Here is a 24,046-nt window from a genome sequence, read left to right on the forward strand (position 1 = left end):
AACTCAAGATGGCCTTTTATGCTAGCTTCTAAGCACTCAATGGAGAAGGAAAAAAAAGAAAAAGGAAAAACAAAAAGATGGTGCCTATTTAGTATTCTGTTCCTGCTTCTAGAATTATTGTTTTCACTGTGCTCTAGGCTAAGATCTAAGACTAATTTTGTGGTTTCTCAAACTCATTTTACCAGCTCTCTCGGCTGACCCTTTCTGAAAGGATGACAGTATTTAAATTCCTTACAAGTTCTGGATTTTAAAATCATATTTCTCGGGTTAGAGACCTATAGACATGAAAGAACTTGGCGAGGTGATAGTCACCGAAATGACTTTGTCGTTTGGACGGCTCCTAGGATGGCTCCGGGGACTAAATGACACAGAAGAATCTAGCAAGCAGAATGCCTGTTTCACGCAGGGCTGTGATGTTGGCGGTGACTCTGGCGCCCTCTAAAGGCTACTGTGAGAAAAGCAGCCGCTTACCACGTGCTTTAAGTTTCGGGCTTTGCCGGAAGTGTGACGTTTGGGAGGGAGGGGGGCAGAGGTCGTGTATGTTCTTCGAATCCAGAGCCAGTACTCTAACTCGTCATTTTGCCCTCCCCTCATATCGCGGAAGTAGCAAGCCCTTGTCCCACACAACTTTTCATCCTCAGTGAGGACGATACTCTCTGCTGTCACCAGCAAGACTGGAAACAGAGAACTTGATCAAAGTCTGCATTCCTGTGTTGTTGTTTTTCTTTTAGAACAAAGAGTTTGAGATGCGAATTTTTTTTTAAGGCAAGCACTATCTTGTCTATTTGCTTTGAGAAATAAGTTGTCAGAGTATCTGCTCTGTGCCAATAAGGTAAGTGTGCTGGGCTATTCTTCATTGTCATTGTCTTTTTTTCTTTTCTTTTTTTTAAATGGGGAAATGTTTCCAGAAACCTCTTTTGCAGAGGATGAATATTCCCCTTGCTGAGTGCCTTCCTTAAGGATGAATGTCTTCTTCAGGAGCCTCTTGATCAGGGTGAAAGCAACAGAATTAAGGAGAAAGTCAGAAAGCAAAGGAGCTGTTGTAAGGAAACAAAGTTACGTTGTTGGGAGCAACCCTCTGAAAGAAAGCTGTCAGTGAGAATAACAGCATCCCAGGACTTTCTGTAACTCTCTTCTCCCCTCTGATGTCATCTTACGGATGACATAGGAGTGCCAAGCGTTGGGAAACATAAAATACTCCACAGGTGTTAGGAAATACTATAGCATTGGCGAGTGATAATAAGAAATATAAACAGATCAAATTCCAAACCCAAATGAATCATGATCGATCGCATGATTTGCAGATCACCCAAGTCTCTCCATATTTCAGAAATGATTCCTACATTTTCTGGTCTGGCAGGTCTGGGATGGGGTTTTCATGTCGTTCAAAAGTCCAGTTCAATAGACTAGGGCTCATTTACCAAAGAACTCCGATTAGAAGCAACCTTTGAGCTACAGAGGACCTTACAGTCATAACGCACATTATAGTTTAGAGAGAGCATACACACACCTTATGTCCCACCACTCCCCCTGCCCTTCATGCCTGCGGAATCTCTCCTCCCTTTCAAATCACACCTATTTTGGTACCAATTACTTGGCATTCAGACATTAAAAGCAATTCTCTTGGGCTGGAAGAGGACAGAGGGAAAACTACTAGAACCCTCTGTTTTACAAATGCAGGAACAATCTCACGGTGAAATAAAGAATTTTAAGTTCCTGCGGCCGGTCAGAGCCAGAGGCAGAACCAGAACCCAGATCTTCCTATTTCTAGTTCACTCACCAACTCCCCTCATCGACTCGAAGCATACTTTTTACATTTACGTATTTATTTTGAGAGCGATAAAACGAGACAGAGTATGTGGGTGTGCATGCGGGAGGAGAGGGGGCAGAGGGAGAGAGAGAGGATCTTAACCAGGCTCCTTGCCCAGCAAAGAGCCTGATGCGAGGCTGGATCCCACGCCCCTGGGGTCATGACCTGAGCCAAAATCAAGAGCCAGACGCTAACCAACTGGGCCACCCAGGCGCCCCCCCCCTTTTTTTTATTTAAACTTTTTTATTTGAAGCATATTTTTTAAATGGCTGTCCCCACTCAGAAATTCATAATCTGCAAGTGTTGTGTAATTCCAAGAGGTGTAAATTCCTAACTTGTTTTTGCTGCCTGTACAGTTTCTTAAGTGGCTCTATAAAGGACAAGGTGTTTTGCCCTGGAAAAACACAGCCCACTCTGTGTCTCTAACCAACAGAGACATTGTTGCTCTGTGTTGCTCTGTGTTGCTGTGTTGTGTAGCCAAACAACCCAACAGGGCCTGCGAACGTTGGTACCTGGAGCACACAACCGTTACAGGAACGCACCACATGATGTCATGTGTGTCCACATCTCTCCATATGGCAGCGTCTCCTGTTACAGGGTCTTTTCTTATTACTATTATTTAGTCACTGGGCCTTCATCATCTTTGGGTCCCCACCCTTGGCTCTCTAACTGCACTTCGAGGTACCCAGGTGCATCCATCCATTCAACAGAATGGATTCATTTGCTGCTCGCCTGTTCACTGGAGCATGTTTTGCACTTTGCCAGTTCAATCAGCGACCATTTCTTTTGTGTTTTGATTGCAAAGACAGAACACAGTTGAGATCTACCGACTTCAGCCATCTACCTAGTGGCCTAGAAATTCCAGTGTCCTCATTGGCAGAGGCCATTTACGTCTGTTTGAAAGCTGTCTAAAAATCCTACTCCTCACCCCAAAGGAAGCTACAGGTATGTATGCCTCCTTATTTCCAAACTTGCTGATTGCTTTTGTCTGTGTGAGCTGTCTTTTCTAGGGAAAAGAGAGGAAGTGAGGGAGATAATTAGGGAGGTAGGGAATGAACACTGATAAATATTTGGTGCTGGGCACTTTTGTGTGAGTAATGTCGCTTTGTTTAAAACTCAAACAATTCTACATAGCTCTTTTTCTTATTTTATAAGCAATAAATCTTAAGGTGTTCAAGTAGGTTGTTTGGAGTCACATGGCCAATCAGTTGCAGACACAGGGTTCAAACCAGTTCTGTTGCCTCTAAGTCCATTCTGATTGCAGCCTACCTAGCTCTTTCAATTCAATAGAGACTCCCAAGTCAACCAACAGTCTCAGGGGAAGAAGTGTCAGTTTTGTCGTAAATAATGGAAGCCAGACCTGGAGGTCTCAACCCTACAAAGGGCAGGTTGGCAAGTAAGATTTGGCAACAGCCCTAAGAAATCCCTCTGTATCTCCTTGCAAGTCCCTAGATCTGCTCCAGGACCAGGTGAGTTCGAGGGTCTGAAGGGCTCAGAAGTCTTCCTCTGCCCCCTGTAAAGTTGATAAATACACTTTGACTCTGCCTGGGGACTCTGATTTGATCTAGAAGGCAAGCTGCAAAGGCATACGACACATTCCCCCAAGTCCATCACAAAAATGTGACAGCAAACCTGAGCACAGGTGAGGGAAGGGGCTTACTAATGGGAACCACAGGACACCTTAGCCTCTCAGACCAACGAGATGCGCACATCCAACCTCAGAGTCAGAGATCTAGAGTCGCTGCAGACCCAGCCCCTTACTAGCAGTGTGGCCGCAAATCATGTCACACGATGACGCTCTTTGTTTTCTCATTTACTGGCGCTCAGGTCTCAATAAATATTTTTTCTCTTGGTTCCCCAAGGCAAATAGCACTAGAATAAGCAGCATCACGCTACAAAAATCACATAAGGGTTACACAGCAAGATCTCCCCTCAAAAAAATACCAATGTCTTCAAAGGCAAAGCCAAATCAATTATACATATATATTTTTTATAAAACAAATACTTTGACGTCTTGACTACTCTGTGTGTGTTTGGGACTGGCCGGGGGTGGGGGGGGGGGTTGGTGCTGAGGGAAAGGCAGCACTGGCTACTGAATCCACCTGACGTGTCGAGGGCCTCAGCGTGACATATGTCTGATTTGCTGGAATCAACTGAGTAGTTCGCCCATCTGTCAAAGCAAAAGCTACGTTGGTGTTGACAGAAGCCCAAATTGTAGTACCAAGAAAAACTGGTTCTCAATCCCTATGACACTTACCTCCTCCAGTCTCTACTGACTGCCACGGACATCCCCATGTCCAGAAGACCTCATCCAGAATGCCCCATGTAGCTTTCCTTGGGGACGTTGTTCTGCGTTATGGTCAGCCAGTCTTGCCTCTGTGCGAGGTTAAGAACCCCCCACTCGATTCGTGTAATATCACCATTGCATGGTAGGGGATGACCCATGACCAGCCGTTCTTCAGGACTCTAGAGGCTATGAATAAAAACTAATCTTTTTTGCTAGCCACAATTCCTCGGGTCCAGAGAGACAAAGTGGAAGCAGAGGGTCCTTTTCATTGAGGGGATCTAAAGTCCCAAGGGCATCAAGGTCCTGACTATACTAGTTAATAAGAACTAAATTTAAGTGAGCACTTACTATGTAGGAAACAGACTTCTACAATCCTTCCGACATATCAATCATTTAATTCCATAACAAATATTTAAGAGCTATTATTATTATTTCCGTCCCCACTGTACTAAAGAGAACACCGAGGCCCGGAGACAAAAAAAAAAAAAGAAAAAGCTAACCCAAGGTCACGCTGCTAGTAAGTGACACAAAGAATTAAACCAGAACAGTCCCATTTCAAAGCCCTCATGTTTAAGCACAATGTGAGTCTGCCCCAGATCAAAGATGACAAGAGGGTGTGTATGCCACCATGAAAGTTGAATGCTACGACAGGAGGCTCCTTCCAGTTTTGTCACAGGAGGACGCTCAGGCCACCCTTCTTCCAACAGGGTGCCATGGCCAGGCGAGTCGCAGTGATTGGGGCGGGTGTGAGCGGCCTGTCCTCCATCAAGTGCTGCTTGGATGAGGATCTGGAGCCTACCTGCTTTGAGAGAAGTAACGACATCGGGGGACTATGGAAGTTTACTGTGCGTAGCTCGTACCCTCCCACCTCTATCAATCATAATCCGGCTGTCGGCTTTGTCCCTGCTCAGGCATGGTGACTTCAGCCTATCTTGGGGACCACATAAGAAAGCAGCTCACTGGGTGGGGGGTGGGCAGCCTGGGTGGCTCAGTCAGTTAAGCTGGCTGACTCTTGATTTTGGCTCAGGTCATGATCTCACAGTTTGTGAGATCACGCCCCGTGTCAGGCTCTTGTTCACATTTAGCACAGAGCCTGCTTAGGATTCTCTCTCTCTCTCTCTCTCTCTCTCTCTCTCTCTCTTTCTCTTTCAAAATAAATAAATAAACGTTAAAACAAAAAAAGAAAGCAGCTCACTACAACAACACGGGATTGTGCATGTAAGGTGCCAATACTGTGCAGGATGCAGTCTGACAGGTGATGAACCCGGAGACTTAGCAGGGCAGGGCAGGGACAGTTGGAGGAGGGAAGAAGGAAGAGTTAAGTCCGCTACACATAGTATTGGAAGTTACAGTGGTTTCTGGACCACATTCTGAGGCAAAGGAACAAAGTGTCACATAGGTTAAACTGAATGGCATTGGTGAATATGGAGCAATGACACTTTTAGAAGGACGGAGGTTGGCCTCAGGGAGTGAAGCCCCAGCCCCCAGGCATTGTTTGGGTCTTTGGGAAGAGAACTGGCAAGAGTGAGGCAAGAATCCGGACCTCGTAGAGTTGGGGGTGGGTAGCTTTCACAGCAGTATCAGAATAAAAAAGGTCGAGATGCTGATCAATCCTTCTAAGGAGAGGGGTGTGCATCCTGGGGGGTTATGCTTAGGGTTAGGCCAGCTGTTAGGTGACTTGAGCAACAGAAGTAGGGGCTGGAAGTGGCTCAATACCACCTGCCTCTGGCTGGTCCTGGGCATCACAGGGCCTTCGGCAGGGACCTAGGGATCTGTCCCAGCAGTGAGGTATAAAATGTCAGAAGATAGGAGGCCTTGGGGGGAAGAGAAAAGCAACATTCAGTGGGAGCTCAGCATGGAGGAGAGTACTTCAAACTGGTATGAATGAGGGAAGCCTTCATGGAGGAGGTGGCATTTGCCATTCATCGACAGATGATGAAGAAAACAGAATAAGCAAATGTATGTAAGCGGAAATGGTCACAGCCCTGTGATTATAGTGTACTAGGGGAGAAAAGTTTCTTTTGTTGTACCGTGAGCCTGATGGAACCAAATGGAGCCAAATGTCAATGTGGACAGAAAACACTGAGTCTGGTTTGTGTCCCTTCTGCTATTTGACCCCACAGTCTGTTTGGTTTTCTTCCCCTAAAGTAAGATAGATAGGGGAGCCCGGGTGGCTCAGTCAGTTAAGCGTCCGACTCTTGATTTCCGCTCAGGTCGTGATCTCAGTCGTGAGATCGAGCCCCGCATTGGGCTCCGTGCTGAGTGTGGAGCCTGCTTGAGATTCTTTCTCCCTCTGGCCCACCCCATTTGTGTGTGCATGCGTGCACACACACGCTCTCTTTCTCTCTCTCTCTCAAAAAAATAAAGTAACATAGATAAATTTTAGAAAATAATACTGAGTTAAACAAAAAGAAAAGTACAAATTAAATATAATATCAATACCCATGAGAATTATATACCTGCACTATTAAAATTTCTCTGTATGTTGTACATCTGAAACTAATGTAACACTGTGTGTCAACTATACTCAAATTAAAATAATAATAATAATAAATTTCAATGTAATTTCTTTCAGTCACATATATACTATTTCTTTTTCAAAAATGCAGTGATAGTATTAATGTTCACCCATTCACCAAGTACCTGAGTACCTGTGCTTATAATGTCCCTCTACCAGGATGGGGACAAAACAGACAAGGACCCTGCCCTCCTTACAGTCTAGTAGGGAACAAAAACAGTAAAACACATTGTTACAGTGCAATGTGATCAGGGCTGTATTGAGAGTGCAGGGTGCTATGCGGCCGGAACAGCTACCTTAGAGACGGCGTCTTATGGAAATTGACAGCTAAGAAAGATACTTAAAAGAGAAATAGAGATTAGCTTCAGCCATCAGAAGTTCATTGAGGCCTTATTTTTTAGAGAGAGAGAGAGAGATTGATAGAGCATGCAAGCTGGGGAAGGGGCAGAGGAAGAGAGAGGGAGAGAGGGAGAGAGAGAGAATCCTAAGCAGGCTCCATGCCCGGCACGGAGGCCGATGTGAGGCTCCATCCCGTGACCCTGGCATTATGACCTGAGGTGAAACCAAGAGTCAGATGCTCAACCAACTATGCCACCCAGGTGCCCCCATCGGTGCTTTTAATATGCATGTTTTTGTTTTGTTGGTACGTTTTTTTGAGTGTGTGAGGTTGCAACAAGACAACAGTGAGTTGAAGAGTCAATGAGAAAACAGAGGCTGCCAGTATGTGATGATTTTTTTCATGAAGATTGATATAGGACACAGAGAGACAAGGCTGGAAAGGGAATAGATATAGGTTGAAAGGGAGTGTTGTTTTGTTTTTAAAAATTAGAGTCTTCAGTATTTTAAGTGCTGATGGGAAGGAGCCAATAAAGAGAGAGTGATTGAAAATATACATAGACGATAAATACAAAAATCAGTGAGGAGTTCTCTGAGTAAAGTCAAGAGAAAGAGGTCTAGGGCATGAGTTGAGGGAGTGAGGATGGCAAAGAAGGGGGAAAAAATAAGCAAGGGAGACCATAGGCCCCATGTTCATGGAATCGCTTAATGGCATTGTTAGTCTTGGAGAACCCTGTTAAATTTGTTAACTTCTTTGTAGTTTGATAAAGATACTATGTTTAATAAATCCAATCCCAACAACGATTTCTGATAACTATAGCATAGAGACCCAGTGCTGCATTTCCGTGGAATTCTTTGGAATGGTGAGTGGAACACTGACTGCTAACGATCTCTTTTCTCTTCCTCCTGACTCCCCCACCCCATCAAGCTAACTGTGCTCTCACCACAGGAAACTTCTAAAGATGGGATGACCAGGGTCTACAGGTCATTAGTGACAAACGTCTGCAAAGAGATGTCATGTTACAGCGACTTCCCCTTCCAAGAAGATTATCCAAATTACATGAACCAAGGAAAATTTTGGGACTATCTCCAAGAATTTGCTGAGCACTTTGACCTTCTGAAATACATTCGGTTTAGGGTAAGACACCTTGGGTCATGGAAGGTTAATGAATGGGGGCTGCTCATTCGGCAATCTAATGGAAATGGGATATTTAAGTAAATTCATTCCTGATTTTATCTCTATATGAACAAGACAGATAATAAAGACTCCTCACTTCTCCTGCTTCTCATGTTTTACTCAAGGCATTAAAATACTGAATATCCTGGTTCCTCTTCTGAATCCAAATTCTTATTCAAGATGAAATTTAGAATGTTTTTCTTTTTGAAAAGAAAGGAAAAATAAATTTTGCTCATGAAACCCACTGGGAAGAAGTGACTAGGAATCTGGACCACAGAAATTATAATGAGCCAAAATTCATCTTCCTGTGTTTTCCCAAGTCATCCAGTGTTGTAACTCACCTCCTTCTCGCCGGGAGTAAAAAACTGAATGTTTCTTCCTTCCAGTGAAGTCATTCAGATGTTTTGGGTCATGCTCTCTATGACTACTTTTGAGAATTTGTACAAGTTACTTAATTTTTTTTTTTTAACATTTATTTATTTAGAGAGAGAGCGCGTGAGAGCACAAATGAGGAGAGAACAGTCTCCACACTGTCAGCACAGAGCCCGAGACTGGGCTTGATCTCACAAACCATGAGATCATGACAGGAACCGAAATCAAGAGTAAGACACTCAATCGACTGACCACCCAGGTGCCCCAAGTTGCTTAATTTCTTTAGGGGGGAGATAAACCAATATTGACAGACCTCCTATCCTGAGACTCACTCAGCCCGCTTGAAGTAACAAACATGGTTGCCATACCAGTCATTACATGAAGTCCAAAGGTGATTGATAGAAAGTGAGTGTCTGGGGGTGCCTGGGTGACTCAGTCGGTTGAGCGTCCGACTTCGGCTCAGGTCATGATCTCACGGTGTGTGAGTTCGAGCCCCGCGTCGGGCTCTGTGCTGATGGCTCGGAGCCTGGAGCCCGCTTCGGATTCTGTGTCTCCCTCTCTCTGTCTCTCCCCAACTCATACTCTGTCTCTTTCTGTCTCTCTCTATCTCTCTCTCAAAAATAAATAAACATTAAAAACAACATTTTTTTTTTTAATTTTATTTTTGGGACAGAGAGAGACAGAGCATGAACGGGTGAGGGGCAGAGAGAGAGGGAGACACAGAATCGGAAACAGGCTCCAGGCTCCGAGCCATCAGCCCAGAGCCTGACGCGGGGCTCGAACTCACGGACCGCGAGATCGTGACCTGGCTGAAGTCGGATGCTTAACCGACTGCGCCACCTAGGCGCCCCAAAAACAACATTTTTTTTAAGTGAGTGCATGTCTTTTACTTTCAGACCACAGTATGCAGTGTCACGAAGCGTCCAGACTTCTCTGAAACTGGTCAGTGGGATGTTGTCACAGAGACAGAGGGAAAGCGGGACCGAGGTGTCTTTGATGCTGTCATGGTTTGCACTGGACATTTCCTGAATCCTCACTTGCCTCTGGAGTCCTTTCCTGGTGAGTCACTTGTACCCGAGATCTTGCCTACTCTGCTGGGTTATTCTAGAAGAAAGTTGTTTATTTGCCATTGGAAATAATTCATGATGATTATAAGTGACTTGATGCTCAACCTCAGAAAAAGTGTGTACAAAATAACTTGGAAAGGTAGGAAGCTATGGAGGTGTCAGGCCTTATTACTTACTTATTAATATAAATGCTGTTGTTATTATTTAAGCTTTATCGTGCCTGATCTGATTCAAGTTCAGTGATCACATAACCCTATCAGATGTGTCATAAAAAAAAAAAAAAAAAAGCCAAGCTTTTGAATTCTGTCATGGAATTACAGGTCATTTGAGTCAGGAGTAAACTGCAAATCAATAACTTAATTAATAAACAAACAAACAAACAAAGTGAGAGAATAAAGAAACTTAACAGATTTGTTTTTAAGAAACATAGCAGTTGGGGCACCTGGGTGGCTCAGCTGGTTAAGCGTCCAACTTTGGCCCAGGTCATGATCTCACGGTTTGTGAGTTCAACCCCCACATCAGGCTCTGCACTGATAGTGTGAGGCCCGCTTGGGCTTCTCTCCCCCCACCACCGCCCCTCCCATGCTCTCTCTTTAAAAATAAATAAATAGGGGCGCCTGGGTGGCGCAGTCGGTTAAGCGTCCGACTACAGCCAGGTCACGATCTCGCGGTCTGTGAGTTCGAGCCCCGTGTCAGGCTCTGGGCTGATGGCTCGGAGCCTGGAGCCTGTTTCCGATTCTGCGTCTCCCTCTCTCTCTGCCCCTCCCCCGTTCATGCTCTGTCTCTCTCTGTCCCAAAAATAAATAAACATTGAAAAAAAAATTTTTTTTTAAATAAATAAAAAATAAATAAATAAATAAACTTTAAATATATATATTTGAGAAAGAAAGAAAGAAAGAAAGAAAGAAAGAAAGCTAGCTTTCAAGGAAGACTATGAAGAATAAAGCTTGTAAACCTGGGCCAATGAAGAAAATGAAATGTAAACCTTATAAACGTAATCTCATAATCAAATTAACAAAATATCGTATTCAAAAAAATGTCTTAGAGACCCAGCGGGAGACCTCAATGCATACTATTGCAAAGAAGCAATATTGTAAATGATGGTCCAGCTTGCAGCTAGCCTGGGGGCTCAATCCAAAATGGCACAGCAGTAAAGAAATATAGAACCGCCTGTTATAGCAATGTTTCTATGGGGAGATGTGTTACAAGATGTGATACTATGTTTTGGAATACAGTATCTTGTCAGGTTTGGGTTGGCTCACCCTCAGTTGTACTTAGACTCTGAGTAAAAGATGCTGTTGCAAAAGATCAACCAAGAGCTGAGAGGCGAGGATCCTTGCAGCAGTATAATGTACGTAATCTGGGAGAGCTGTTCCTAAGGAAAGAGACTGGGCAAACACAAAGGAGAATGACAAGGGAGTTTGGGATCAATACAAGAGCAAACATTTCTGCATACTTTAATGATCTCTGGGGCAGGGGGGTGCAGCTGACTGCAGTAGAAATATCGGTGTGTCCTTCTCTTTTGCCACAAAACCCAGATTATAGAGAAGGAAGAAATCCACACATACAGATGTCAGAGACTCCTCCTGAGGAGGTCTTAGTTTAAGACCAGACTTCAGAAGGATTTGTCACAGGAGGACACCAGGCCAAATATTCCAATGTCCTCTGTGTTCCTAGCATGGGGTATCTTGGTGAGTAGGCATGCTTTCAGGTTTCCAAAGAGTCCTGGTCTGCTACAGTTCCCCCGGGGACATTGGCCCTTGGTGATAAGTGGCATTTAACATAATAGTTATGAACAAAGTTCTTCATGCCCAGCCCAAAAACCCTGAGATCAAAACCTGAGCAGAGATCAAGAGTCAGACATTTAATTGACTGAGCCACCCGGGTGCCCCTAGGAGCAAAGGTCTAAAGTCTGGAAGCCCGGACCACATGCCAGCACTAGTTGCATAATCCTGGGCAAACTTAACCCAGTGATTCCATTTAGAGAGTGGTTTAAGAATTAAATGAGTTCAGGGCACCCGGATGGCTTAACCAGGTAAGCGTCTGACCAGCTCAGGTTCGTGGGTTCGAGCCCCGCGTCGGGCTCTGTGCTGACAGCTCAGAGCCTGGAGCCTGCTTCCGATTCTGTGTCTCCCTCTCTCTCTGCCCCTCCCCCGCTCACGCTCTATCTCTGTTTCTGTCTCTCTCTCTCTCTCTGTCTCTCTGTCTCTCAGAGCAGGCCTGCTCTGTGGGGCTTGCCCTTCCTCTCCCCCGCCGCGCAATCTCGGGCCATTCCCACCGCTTTTCTGTCAGATCACGGCAAGCCCTCTCATCGCTTTAAAATCACCCAAGAAAATTCTCATTTTCCTAACGAAAACATCGTGCCTCGTGGAATAGTCAAAACTTGCAACCGCATGTAACGGTGGGGCTTCCCCTCCCCCGGCTGGAGCCTGCTTTGGGCTGGACGCTCAGTGGGAACAGGAGGCACCCATGGCTTTCCCCCTTCCTCTCCCAGTGCCTCCTCTTGCCAAACCCGTCACCCACCAGCTACAGTCTCTAACCCTAGACCCTTCCAGAATTAGAGTCACAGGGGGCAGGGAGGGTCTTTCTTGACTGGCACCAAGCAGGCACTAGTTTTCTCTGGCCGCAGACGTGCCTAAGACTGACACTTTGCAGGGTGCTTTCTTGGTTCTGCTTCAGTGGGACATTCCATGAAGGGGGATCTCTCAGTGCAGCCCCTTAGCATGGGTCGCACCCTCTCGCTGACCACGCACAGCTCCTTAAACCCTAGCTCCTCCCTCAGTCATCTCCACACAGACTGTCTTTAGGGTCTCATTGCCTGGGCAGATAGATGCCTGTCTTATGCAAAGTTCCTTTCAGTTGGCATCAGGGGCACCTGGGTGGCTCAGTCGGTTAAGTGTCTATTGATCTCAGCTCAGGTCTTGATCTCAGGGCGGTGAGTTCAAGCCCTGCGTTGGACTCCACCCTGGGCATGAAGCCTACTGAAACAAAAATTGGCATCATGGGGCTCCTGGATGGCTCAGTCTGTTAATTCTTGATTTCAGCTCAGGTCACGATCTCACAGTGCATGAGTTGGAGAGCCCTGCATCCGGCTCTGGACTGATGGCTTGGAATCTGGAGCCTGCTTTGGATTCTGTGTCTCCCGTCTCTCTGTTCCTCCCCCACTCACGCTCTGTCTCTGTCTCTCTCTCAAAAATAAACATTTAAAAAAAAAGTTGTTTTTAATAAATAAATAAATGTTACTGAGCAAATGAATCAGTCAATCACTGTGATAGAAGATTGATATATTCTAGGAGACAGGTTCATTTTTTTATATTAAAATTTCAAATGTACTTGAAGTACTGGGGTGAGAAGCTTTTAAACTCTCTAAACTGCAGGGTTTCCTTCCAGATTCTTCATCAGAGTTTCATCTCACTGATGGTCACTGTCCCCATCACTCTTGTTTCCTCTGCCACCTCATAATGTCCATTTCTGCAGCCACCGCTGGAAATCCCTCTACTTCCGCTGTTGCGACCAGTCTTCATTTTTATGAATCCATGGCTTATGTCTTTTATACGTGCCAAGGACATAATTACCAAAAATAAATCAAGAGAAGAAATATTTGGATACATGAGTCCTTCTCATGTATACAAATACCATAAGAGTGATACTTGTATCAACGGTGTTCGGAACTTGAAAAACCAGTCAGTAACACAAATGTAAATAATGCAAGAATAGAGTATAAATAAGCATATGGTATAATAAAGCATTAAGCCTATAATAAAGAATAACATAAAATAAGCATAGAGTATAAGTAGCAAGCCTAAGCCACAAAAGTCATTATGTATAAGAGAACTTGCCACAAAATTTCTTTTGTGGAAAATTATAATTGAATTAAAATTCACTTGTAAATATGTTCTATACACAAACCATTTTCTTATAGAATATATCTGTTGGGTAAAATAACATGCATCGGCGATCTACTTCTTGCTTAGGATGTTCAGGGTCGTGCATGAGATGTTTCTTAGGGTCTGCAGTGACCTTGATTTCCCCAGGTAATTGCTTTAAAAGGGAGCACTCATGTGGAATTTAAATTCTCCCGTATTTTTAAATCTCCTACAGGTTGTACTAAAGCTATACCCAGGCTCAGAGAATCCAATGGGAGAAGAAAATGATACATGGCTTCTATGTCCTGCAATTAGCAGCAGGAGCAAAGGGCTGACATATTTCTGGAACGTTCCTTTTCCTACAGACCCTATGCCTGCATACTAGGGAGTTATAAAACTTTAGATGCTTCTGACTTTCTGATCCCTCCCTCCCCTCAGGTATTCATAAATTTAAAGGCCAGATCCTGCACAGTCAGGAATATAAGACCCCAGAAGGCTTTCAAGGCAAACGCGTGTTAGTGATCGGTCTTGGGAACACTGGAGGGGACGTGGCAGTGGAACTCAGTCGAACGGCAGCTCAGGTACACAAGGGTGAATCCACACCCCCACCCCATCATCATTTCTGGTGGCTGGAGAGAGGGATACAAGACTATAAAGCACATTGGCCGATTGCTAAATCATGTGGACCCAACATGAGTGAAAAAAAAAATCCACACATAACAGAATTGAAACATCTCCAAGAGGGGTCAAGGACACTGTGTGGATGCCAGACCACGAGGCATTTTTTCAGAGGCACTGTTTCAGGAACAAGACCAAATGAATAAAGTACTCTACCCAGACCACTGATCTGTTTTTACACTCTCTCTTCATAATTCTGGCGAAACCCCCATATAAAAATAGAAAATGGAAGTTATTTTCTGAACATGTCCAAATTTTCTATTAGAAGTCACATTTAGAATTTGTTTTCAGATAAAAACAGCCTTCACTTTGCCCACGAAGTGTGCAGAATGACTTTAGAAAGTCCAAGCATAGATTCGCAAATTAGAAATCTGTTCTACTTTAACATATATTATAGGACATTATTAGATTCGGGAAAGAGATGTTGAAGATTTCTATTGAACTCAGTTAAAATTGCTTTCCCAAAACTCCACTTTACATTCTGTATTATTTATATGTAAAAGATTGCCAGGTCAACAGTGCGCATATCTACTAGCACTATAATTTTTATAGTGAACATGATAAAAATACTTAACAGATATATAGATCAGGTAAAAGTGACTTATAAAAACGAAAACAACAGAAACAGTCATTTGTAGTTCTATGTACAAACTCACCAGTTAAAAACAGAAGCTATGAAGGAAATCTTGCCATTTGCAACATGGATGGAGCCAGAGAGTATAACGCTAAGTGAAATAAGTCAGTCAGAGAAAGACAAATACCCTATGATTTCACTCACGTGTGGACTTTAAGAAACAAATGAGCAAAGGGAAAAAGAGGCAAACCAAGAAACACACTCTTACCCACAGAGAACAAAGCTGAGAGCACCAGAAGGGAGGGAGGTGGGGGGATGGGTGAAATAGGTGATGGGGACTAAAAGTGCACTTGTCGCAATGAGCACCGGGTGATGTGTGCAGGGGTTGAATTACTATATTGTACACCTGAAACGAATATAACACTGGATGTTAATTAACTGGAATTAAGATAAAAACTTCTTTAAAAAGGACAGAAGTTATAAGAACATTTGAAGCACATCAAACAAACATACTACAAAATGATGTACATATATTTATCCTTCCTTACTTTTTAGGTACTTCTCAGTACTAGAACTGGTGCCTGGGTTATCCACCGCTGTTCAAATGGGGGCTACCCCTATAATATGGTGATTACAAGAAGATACCTTAATTTTATGGCGCAAGTTCTGCCCTCGTGTGTACTAAACTGGATTCAAGAGAGGCAAATGAATAAAAGATTTAACCATGAGAATTATGGATTAAGTATTACAAAGGGGTACTTAAATTTTTTATTTAATGGGAAAATTATTGAACCAATAATTTTAGGGCACCTGGGTGGCTCAGTCAGTTAAGTGTCCAACTCTTGATTTCGGCTTAGGTCATGATCCCAAGGTCATGAGATCAAGCCCCCAGTCAGGCTCTCCACTGACAGCATGGAGCCTGCTTGGGATTCTGTCTCTCCCTCTCTCTCTATGCCCCTCCCCCACTCACTCAGGTGCATGCACGTGCTCTCTCTCTCTCTCTCTCTCTCTAAATAAACATATTTTTAAAAAACAATCAATAATTTTTAATTCTACTTTATTCATAACTCAAATCTTCAGTAATTATTATGCTGCCTTTATTTATTCTGCTCTGGGCTTAGTTCCTTAAGACAATGTCCATCAGGTACCACAAATAGGAATATTCTCTGTCTGGTAACAAAAGTAGTAATTCATGAGGCTAGAATATAATGAAAGATAAAAACTTTTCATTTCTTGAAAAGTCAGGATGTTAGCTTGAAAGTCAGGACGTTAAAATTGGCTTTGAGGAGTCTTGAAATGGGCACCATCTACAAATGGAATATTTGCAGCCTCTTGAGTACAGATGGCCAGCTCTTGCCAATGATTCTCTGGCTGAATGATTAGAGGATGAATTTCCAATAGGAGTTCCTAAAATTAAACATTTTAATATAACATGCATCTGTATGAAGCTGCACATGGCAAGGAAAAGAAAACTTTTGAAATGAATGTAAGGTCATTAAATGTGACTTCTATTTTATGCTTGACCCAAATATTTTTTTTTTTCGTAAGACAGCTCTCAACTTACAAAGAAAATTAACAGCAGTGGATGACTTGATATGTCAATTTTATAAAGACATTATATGTGCCATGATTAGATGGAATGATGTTCGTAATAAAAAATATTTTTCAGCATAACTTGGTTCAGATTTTTTTATTTTTATCCAAAAAGTTTCTTGCTAATTTCCTCTTTGTCTAACGTCAACCCTTTGAGGCCTGGGTGATGTGAGACCTGATTCTTAAATGGATTGCTGTATACTCCGTCCTAATTCTGAGAAAAGCATTGCTCCAGAAATGAATTTCAAGAGACAGAGAATTTTAAACCCCAGGCAGGAAAGAATAGGTTTAGCCATTTTCCACATGCCTTCTACTGGAAGCAGAAAAACAAAAGATGCTATTGAAACAGTAAGTTGGGTAGACAACTTTGAACTAGACATTGGTCAATTCACTCCCTTGGCTTAGCAGATAATTCCCCTGAGCTGACCAAATAAATAATTTGCTCAACCATCTCACAGATACAACTACAATGAATAATTTTCTCTTCTGTGTCAAAGGAGAAAACCAAAATTCATTGTGAATGATGAACTGCCAATCTGTATCCTCTGTGGGACGGTCACTATGAAAACCAGCGTGAAGGAGTTCACGGAAACCTCTGCTGTCTTTGAAGACGGAACAGTGGAGGAAAACCTCGACGTTGTGATCTTTACGACAGGATACACATTTTCTTTTCCCTTCCTGGAAGAGCCTCTCAAAAGCCTTTGTACAAAGAAGATATTCCTGTATAAGCAGGTCTTTCCTTCAAACCTGGAGAGGGCAACATTAGCTATCATTGGCCTCATCAGCCTTAAAGGATCCATCTTATCAGGCACAGAGCTCCAGGCACGTTGGGCCACAAGAGTATTCAAAGGTACCTTGACTCTATTTAAAGCCCTACGTGATCAACTGAGTTTCCAATTAGTGTCTTGTGATTCAGCCAAAATGGAACAGATGTGAGCTAAAGTACCATATTTCAAGTTTAGTAAATATTTAATTTCATATATGAGTAATATTGTCATGGGTGTGCTTATGTCACTAACGTGACGGTGGAAAAAAGGTTGTGGTTGTGTGGATGGGATTAATTTGCACAGCAAGATATAATCATGTTTCTCAGATTAACTGAAATTGTTGGAAGCTTTGGGATCCTATATTCTGTTCTACTCTAGCTTATTTACTTCTAAATCTTTCTATTTATTTCTAGAAGTAGAACTCTATATCCCTTCCAAAGGAAGTTGCTGGAATAATGCAGACTGTGAATAAAGTTGAGTTCTGAGGAGATGGTAACCTTTGAGTAATGCCTATGAAAAAATATTTTAGACACTAGACACTAACTGCTGTCAGTTTTCACAGTAAGAGTACAGATGATGGAGTCGGGGTTACCAGGGTCCGATCCCGACTCTAAAACTCACTATCTTTGTGAGGACCTCTCTGAATCTCAGCCCCTTCGTCTGTAAAATGGGGATAATAAAACCTCTTTCACAACAGTTTTGTGAGATGGATAATGTCTGCCGACCACTTATCGTGGTACCTGGCACACAGTGAACTCTACTCATTGGAAACTGGCATTCTTACTCTTGCTGTTACTATCATACCTCTCCAAAGTAGGGCAGGTTTTAGATTAGTAAGCATTTTAAAGAATTGCATTTGCATGATTTTTTTTATTTTTTTAATGTTTATTTTATTTTATTTTGAGAGGGGAAGAGACAGAGCGTGAGCCGGGGAGGGGCAGAGAGAGAAGGAGACACAGAATCCGAAGCAGGCTCCAGGCTCTGAGCTGTCAGCACAGAGCCCGACACGGGGCTCAAACTCACAAAGTGCGAGATCATGACCTGAGCCAAAGTCGGATGCTTAACTGACTGAGCCACCCAGGCGCCCCTGATTTTTTAACCATAAACAGCAATCACAATTGAGCCAACCAGGTGTTCTTTCGCAGAATTGTGTCATTAATGAATAAAAACAATCACCAGTAATTTATCAACAGTATATAACACAGTACTAAGTTGTGTCGACTTCGTTCACCCTCTACAAACCTTGGATTCCGCACATTTTCATTAAATGATCACAAATATTTCTTTCTTTAAGGCCAGCTAAAGTGCTTTCACAACATTATCTGGTTATATTAAAATCTCAGAAGACTCTTAAGTACGTGGTGTTTTGGGGTTTTTTTAATGTTTTGTAATGAGCTCAAAAATGCTCACCAGAATGATAGAGCTGACAAAACAAAACTCAATTAGATGACGCCACAGGAGGAATTACATGCTTCTCCAGAGAGCCTCCAGATGCAATCTGAGAACCACTAGGTAAAGTCTTGCCCACTTTTTACAGGGTAAAGTGACTCTAGTGGCAAGCACACGACGGGGCTAAGTCAGACCTATCTCAAGCGGATACTAACCCCCCACCCTGGGGCCAGCACTTGGCTCCAGTCGGAAGAGCAGAGTCCAAGAGCTGAGACCGTCTAGGAGAGAGACCGAGAAGGAACACATGCCCACAACCACTCAAGAGGTCAGAGCCTAGTCTCTCTGTGAGGCTGAGGGACCACCAGGCGCTTCCACACACGAGGCTTCCGGTGCAACAGGAGTGAAGACATGTCAAAGCAGGGTTATAAAAACAAGGTCATTTTAAGTAGTTACATTTAACCCACAAATAGCTTTAACACACACATACAAATACAAACAGGGGTATACAAACAATACAATACAAACAGTATATATGAATATATGTAATGTGCAAGCGGGTAAATGAGCTGGAGCAGGTACCGATGACCGATGGGTCAGCGCAGGCTGAGGGCTGGATGACAGGGGCGTCCCTCCTCATAATTCTGGCAGTAGAATGCCACGAACCCTGGTTAAGTGGGTTTGGAGGGGCATTATGCTTCCAGAAATTACCTCTAGTTCCAGTCTAAGCTTTGACTATTACACGTCCTAAGGATAGAGCAGTGGGGGACCAGAAACGAGGGAGAAGAGAACGCAAAGGAAAAGGCACATGTGACGTTAATGTTCTTTCCGATGTTTCTCACAGGACTCTGTAAGATACCTCCGTCTCCAAAATTGATGGCTGAGGCTACGAAAAAGGAGCAGCTCATAGAAAGGTATGACATGACATGCAACTTCTTCGGGAAAACCTACCAATGTATTTCTGTACCCACAAACCTGCATCGGAGCCAGAAGAATATGCTTTTAATCCCAACTGTTCCACCAACTAGATGTGTGGTCTCGGATGTGTTAGGTGGGGGTACCAGCTCCTCTCAGCAGAATACAGAGCCAGGGCCCCAACAGGTGGCAACCTTGAGCTCACTTGGCCCCCAGAACCCCCTTGTGTCTTTGTTCTTGTGTCTCTTAGGCTGCTCTTTCTCTGCAATTCCTGGTGTCACCTCTTCCTCGCTCCTAAAAATTGGTGAACCCCAACCTTAATCCTCAGATCCTTTCTCACTTCTACGAACACCCACTCCTAGGCGGCCTCACCCAGGCCTGTGGCTCTCAATTCCATCACATAGTCATGACTCCCAAGTCTCGCCCTCGAATTCCAACTCCTAATCCAAGTCCCTCTAGATATCTCCACTTGGATACCACTTAGATATCTCAAATTTAATACAGCTAAGAATGAACTCTAGCCCTCTAACACCTGCCCACTCATCCTGCACCCGGGCTGCTCTGAGACTTTTCTTCCCCTTCTCAGTCACTGGCTACTCACTCTGGGTGATCAGCCAGAACCCCTGAGTGATCCTTTTCTCCTCTTTTTCTCGCCATACCACACATCAGCAAATACTGTCAGCTCCTACCTTTGAACAGAAGGCAGAAATCCAGACCCTTCTAGCTACCCCCACAGCCACCCCAGACCAGGCCACTGTCACCTCTCACTAGGACACTGGCTGTCACCACTTATCTGGTCTCCCGGCCTCCTCTCTGCTCTTCTACAGGGAGTGTCAAGTCTTGACACTGCGGCAGAAGTGAGGAGCGCCACATTGTCCTTCTGGTCAAAACCCTCTGATTGCTCCCCATTTCACTCCCAGAAATTTCCCTGGGGCTCCCCAGTGCTCCAGAGCAACCAGCCATCTCTGTGCCCTCACTGCCTACTGTCCTCCCACCTCACCCATACTGCTCCAGTCCGAGGCAGCCTCCTCCCTGGTCCTCAAACAGCCCAAACCTAGCCCCCTCAGAACCTTTGCACTTACTCTAACCTCTGCCTGGAATGTTCTCCCCTCCCCTCCCCCCATACCTACAGGCTCACTGTCAAATATCGCCTCCTAAGAGAAGCCTTCTCTGACAACACTGTATAAATATGGCAGCCTACTCAATCCCTTCATTGCATTCCCCCCCTCCTTTATATCTCTTCATAATACCTATTACCACCTGATTTATTATATATCTGCTTGGCTGAGGGTTTTTATAGCCTGTTAATTTCCTCACTAGAAGGTAAGCTTCTTGACAACACAGACTTTGTTTTATTCATTGTTAGACTCCTGGCAGCTAGCATGATGCCTCATGTGATATTTATTGAAGGAATGAATGAATGAATGTCATTAGGACATCATGAAAGTTTACTAACCACAGAAATAGATAGGAATAAAGCTTTCATATACATGATACCCACATCTGTGTCATGTTCAGGGCCCCATGTATGGCTCTCTCAACTCACAATTAATGTCAATAACAATAATTTAGGTGGCCATATATGTGATGCTTTCTGATCATGTTCATTCGTTCAATAAGTGCTGTATTGAGACTGGATGAGATTTTACCCTTATATCAAATTCAAGAACCTAAAACATTATCTAGAACTGCTCTTCCAATTGCCTCCTTTTACCATCTCCTTTAACAAAATTACCTTCCCAAATACCTTCTGTAGATAAACTCTTATTTTTTTTTGCTTTGCAACATAGAAAAACATTCCCAAACATGGCTTGACTGTGATAAAAAGAAACAAAATGGCGGGAGGAAGGGTGACTTATAACTTGAAACTGAAAAATGATCCATCTTTTTCCCCTGCAGGGGTGTGATGAAAGACATCAGTAAAGACAAACTTGAGTACATCACCTACATGGATGACATTGCCGCATGCATAGGCACAAAGCCCAGTGTCCCATTTCTGTTCCTCAAGGATCCCAGACTCGCTTGGGAAGTTTTCTTTGGACCGTGTACTCCTTACCAGTACCGCCTAAAGGGACCTGGGAAATGGGATGGAGCCAGAAATGCCATCCTGACCCAATGGGACAGGACACTGAAACCCTTAAAAACTCGAATCGTCCCTGATTCCACCAAGCCTGCCTCCATGTCACATTATTTAAAAGTTTGGGGGGTACCTATCCTACTTGCCTCTCTTCTGCTGATCTGTAAATCTTCACTTTTTCTGAAGTTGGTGCAAGAATTTCCTCTTACCAGTAAGTATTTGGTGAGGATGAATCTAATTGGTTACAAGGGTTGTCCCGAGCCATATTAATTCTATCTCCAAATATTTGTGCATCCCTCCTCTCCTCTCCATCATAACCGCTATCTTTCAAGTTCAAGTCCAGTCATCTCTTACCTGAATTATTATACTTACTGCCTTCCTCTCTAGTCTCAGTGCCTCCTTTCTTGCCTCCCTTTCCAATCCATACTCTACTCTGCTACCTAAGCAATTATGTAATATAAAAATATTGTCATTGTTTCCATAAAAATGCTGATTGGAATAAGATGACACTCAAATTAGTTAATTTGGTGGAAATTTTAATATAGAGATTACTACAAAAGGTTTGGGCAGACTGTAAGGAAATCATAGGGATAATGAAATATTCCCAGACTAGTAACAATGAGATATTTTTACCATTCTGAGGCCTAATGAGGCAAGAGGAGAAAACAATTATAAATGAGACAGAGAGACTTCTTTGTGGAGAGGGCTACACCTCAAGAGTTACAGCCTTCAGCTGACAGATGAAGGCAGTCCATGGTGACCCCAAAAGTGCAAAGCTTGGGAATACGTTCCCTAAGTTTATTTTCTTCCCTCCCTCTGATCCCCTGCCCATGCTCCCCAATGGCCTAACTCAGCCAAAACTCAAAGGGCAAGGTTACCAACTATTGTGGATTGAATTGTGCCCCTCAAAAAGTTATATGCAAGTCCTAACCCCTGGTACCTATACCTTGTTTGAAAATAGGATCTTTGTGAATGTAATCAATTTAAGATGAGATCATACTGAAGTAGGGTGAGCTAAATGCAATATGATTGGTGTCCTTATCAATGAGGATAAGACACACCAACAGAGACACGGGGGAAAATGTTGTGTGAAGACGAGCAGAGGTCGGAGTGATGCATCCACAAGCTAAGGATGGCCCAAACACTGGAAGCTAGGAGAGAAGCATGAACAGACTCTCCCCCAGAACCTCCCAAGGAAATCAATCCCGCTAACACCTGGGTTCCAGACTTCCAGCCTCCAGAATGGTGAATGAACAAGCCACCTGGTTTGTGGTATTTTGTGGTGGCAATCCTAGGAAACTAACATACCGACTGATGCCATCCACGGAAGTCGGCCTCCTAAAGTACAGACGGAGCAAAGACAATGGAGAGCATATATGGAAGGGCAGACAGAAAGGACCCAGTGCAGACTGTTTACTATCCTTCAAAATTTCTCCTTTGATTAGAGATAATCGTCCAAATTACTGAACCTGGAAGAGGAGACCCTTCGTGATCTGACCGCATTTGCCCAGGTCGCCAGAGTCCTGTCCTACAGCTTCCCCCACTCCACTCTGGACCTACCATCCAACACTACCGAACTGTCAGCTGCGCCATACCTCCTCTCTTTGGCACAAGGCATTGCCTCCACTGGGAACTCGAATCCACCCCAACTCTCTTTCGAGAGACAGATCGATTATCTCCCTCTGTGAAGCCTTCCCTGGGTCCTTAAAGCAGAGTCGACCTCCCATTCGTAACGACTGCCCTTCATGTACTGCTTTGTGATTGCCCTTTTCTTACTGTCATGTCCAGTTGACCCTTGAACCATGCAGGTTTGAACTGCATGGGTCTACTTATATGCAAATTGTTTTCAATAAATACAGTTCAGTCCTATAAGTATGTTTTCTCTTCCTTACGATTTTCTTCATAACATTTTCTTTTCTCTATGACTTTATAGGAATACAGTCTATCCTGCAAATAACACACAAAATATATGTTGATTGACTTTATGTTATCAGGATGGCTTCCGGTCAACAGTAGGTGATTAGTGTACTAGTAGAGTTAGATTTGGGGGGAATGAGAAGTTATACAGATGTTTTACTGGGAAGTGCTGTGTTGTTTAAGGATCAACTGTAACGTTCTTTTGTGTCTGTCTCCTAACAAATGAGAAGTTACTGAGGTGAGTTGTGTCTTGTTCAGCTAAAACACTGCCTGATCCAAAATATTGCTAAATAAATATTTGGTGGCTTACCAGTTGCCTCACCAGCTGACATTTCTTGTCTGTGTTCTCCTACCCAGATTCTTTCTCCTGCCAACATGATAAACATCCTCAGGTTCCCTCAGCCATGCAAACGAACAAGAACAGTTCACCAACAGCAAGAAATCCATATGGCAAATACAGTCAATATGGCTATACAATAACTAGCAACCATGTGTCCTGGTTGAAAGCACCCTCTCTGACTTGGATTATAATCCCAGTTCTGCCATGAGCTGTGAGGGCTTGGCCAAGTGATTTAGCCTGGCTAAGCCTCAGTATCCTCATCCGGAAAATGAGGAGAAAGGTAATAATGGCATCTACCTTAAAAGCAAACAGTGAGACAATACAGGATGTTAGCTACCCAGTAAATTAACTATCAATAGCTGATGA

The 24,046-nt window shown here is 43.5% G+C and overlaps 1 protein-coding gene across 2 annotated transcripts; it reads left to right on the plus strand.

Annotated features, from left to right (window-relative positions):
* The first annotated feature begins 517 nt into the window (after positions 1-517).
* On the plus strand, positions 518-23,649 carry FMO4 (flavin containing dimethylaniline monoxygenase 4). Of its 2 annotated transcripts, none has more exons than XM_043569547.1 (10): positions 518-832; positions 2,616-2,755; positions 4,805-4,942; positions 7,901-8,089; positions 9,397-9,559; positions 13,872-14,014; positions 15,241-15,440; positions 16,776-17,128; positions 19,276-19,345; positions 21,246-23,649. In XM_043569547.1, the coding sequence occupies exons 3-10, from the start codon at positions 4,811-4,813 to the stop codon at positions 21,691-21,693; spliced, it is 1,698 nt and encodes a 565-aa protein (XP_043425482.1). In that variant the 5' UTR covers positions 518-832; positions 2,616-2,755; positions 4,805-4,810; the 3' UTR covers positions 21,694-23,649. The 2 variants fall into 2 exon arrangements, with proteins under 2 accessions (XP_043425482.1, XP_043425481.1); XM_043569546.1 differs by having other exon boundaries at positions 584-832; positions 2,620-2,755; positions 21,246-22,087.
* The last annotated feature ends 397 nt before the right edge of the window (positions 23,650-24,046 follow it).

This window comes from Prionailurus bengalensis, chromosome E4, assembly GCF_016509475.1.
Source record: "Prionailurus bengalensis isolate Pbe53 chromosome E4, Fcat_Pben_1.1_paternal_pri, whole genome shotgun sequence".
Taxonomy (NCBI): domain Eukaryota; kingdom Metazoa; phylum Chordata; class Mammalia; order Carnivora; family Felidae; genus Prionailurus; species Prionailurus bengalensis.

What these genes read in the sequence shown, in the direction of transcription:
- FMO4 (XM_043569547.1), top strand. Translation starts at nt 4,811, where the DNA reads ATGGCCAGGCGAGTCGCAGTGATTGGGGCGGGTGTGAGCGGCCTGTCC. An exon ending in GCCTCTGGAGTCCTTTCCTG is followed by an intron (nt 9,560 to 13,871) that starts GTGAGTCACTTG and finishes CCCTCCCCTCAG; the next exon opens with GTATTCATAAATTTAAAGGC. An exon ending in GGATTAAGTATTACAAAGGG is followed by an intron (nt 15,441 to 16,775) that starts GTACTTAAATTT and finishes TCTGTGTCAAAG; the next exon opens with GAGAAAACCAAAATTCATTG.